This window comes from Pipistrellus hanaki (genome assembly GCF_964339955.1).
Source record: "Pipistrellus hanaki genome assembly, chromosome: 10".
NCBI lineage: Eukaryota > Metazoa > Chordata > Mammalia > Chiroptera > Vespertilionidae > Pipistrellus > Pipistrellus hanaki.
Genome location: NC_140512.1, coordinates 15,187,795 through 15,189,297, shown reverse-complemented (window position 1 = coordinate 15,189,297; position 1,503 = coordinate 15,187,795). Strand labels below are relative to the sequence as shown.

At 70.1% G+C, this 1,503-nt stretch overlaps 1 protein-coding gene across 1 annotated transcript in view; it reads right to left on the bottom strand.

Moving 5' to 3' along the window:
- The window catches only part of LAMB1 (laminin subunit beta 1), a 64,786-nt gene extending 63,930 nt beyond the window's left edge, over positions 1-856 (bottom strand). The window contains exons 1-2 of the mRNA XM_084897769.1: positions 748-856; positions 487-600 (exon numbers count right to left, since the gene is read on the bottom strand). Coding sequence (XP_084753895.1) covers positions 487-600; positions 748-841 — 208 coding nt within the window. The 5' untranslated portion in view covers positions 842-856. The remainder of the gene's footprint in view (positions 1-486; positions 601-747) is intronic.
- Between the last annotated feature and the right edge of the window lie 647 nt (positions 857-1,503).

Genomic DNA, 1,503 nt, shown 5'->3' with positions numbered 1-1,503 from the left:
CCCTCCGGGGGCGGGCAGCGCTGGTAATTGAAGCCACATGGCCCCGATCTGCTCCCGGGATGAAGCCTGCGCTCCGCTGGGGCGCGTTCCTGGGACAGGGGCTCCCGGGGAGCCCTCCGCGGCTGCCCCTTCCACCCCCGGGAGCCTGCCCCGCGGCGGACAGCCCCGGCGGGGTGCGCCCAAGGTGGAAAGCCCGGCGCAGCGGCCCCGGGAGCCGCAGCCCCCGCCCCGGGAGCCGCAGCCTCGGCCCCGGGAGCCGCAGCCCCGGACCCGGAGCCCCGGGGATGCGGGTCCGCGATGATCCTCGCGCGCTGTCGGCAGCCGCCACCGAGGGCGCTGGCATTTCACCCGGGACAATGTCCACCCCAGCCCCTCTCCCGACCCCCCGGGCGCCCTCGAAGCTGGGTCACACGACCATGGGGTCCCCCGCCTCCAAGCCCGCCCCTTCCCTCTCCCCCCCCCCCCCACCCGTTCCCTCGGCGTTACCTAAGGCGCCGAGAGCGAGCACCTGGAGCGGCCCCATGTCCGTGCCGTGAGCCGAGGGCGCCCGGCGGCGGAGGAGCGATCGCCGAGCCGCCTGCCCGCGTTCCCGGGTTCCTCTATGGAGAGGTCGAGGGGGGGAGAGAGAGCAAATGTTCAGAGAGAGCAGAGGGGCCCTTCCATTTCCTGCCTCTCCCGCGGAAGCGGGCGGCGGGAGGGGAGCGGGTGGGGAGGGGGAGCCGCGGCCACTCCGTGGAGCTCACCCGGCGGCGGAGCGGAGGCTGTCCGGGCGGCCGGCCGGAGCCAAAGAAGGGAATTGGGAAGTTTGGCGCTGGGAGGCCGGGGAGGCGCCGCCGCTCATGCGCGATTGGAGAGCCGGCGGAGGGGGCGGGCTGCGAGGGGGTGAGGTCCCACCCTCCGGGGGCGCTTTTGTTTTAAGGGACGCGCCTGCAGGATTATGTCCCTCCCCGTCCCCTGTGCGGGGCTGTCACCGGCCGTGCGCCCCCAGCGGTGCGCAAGGGGTGCCCGGGAGGTGGTGGCCCGGGAGGGGGGTGTTCAGGTCGCCAGGCTCGGGGGTGGGGGTGGGGGTGGAGGGCAGGGGAGAGGAGGAGAGGTGGTCGGGACCTCCGGCGCACTTGTGCAATTTGCATTGGGAAGGAGTGAGTCACTAAAAGGTGCCCAAGGCGACTAACCCTTGCACAGAGCTTTGGGGAAAGGCGGGTGGGAAAGCTTTAGCAAGGGTCGTCTTGTCAGGCTAACTCCTGAGAAGGAGGAGAGCCGTCCGGTGTGGGTATCACAGAGCCTGGGCCCGGCGGGATCTTTTTCCTCCGTGGGAGGGAAGGACACTGCCCTTCTCTATGCCGCCTGTGCGCACGCATGTACCCAGGACCTGCCCAGGTGGCCACCCGTCGGACTTGGCTTTTTAAAATGCGCCCCTTACTTACACCTAGATGGTGGCTCTAATTCAGATCGTTTCTCCAAGGACACGGTGGTTAAGCGACGCCTTTACCCATCCCACCTGGA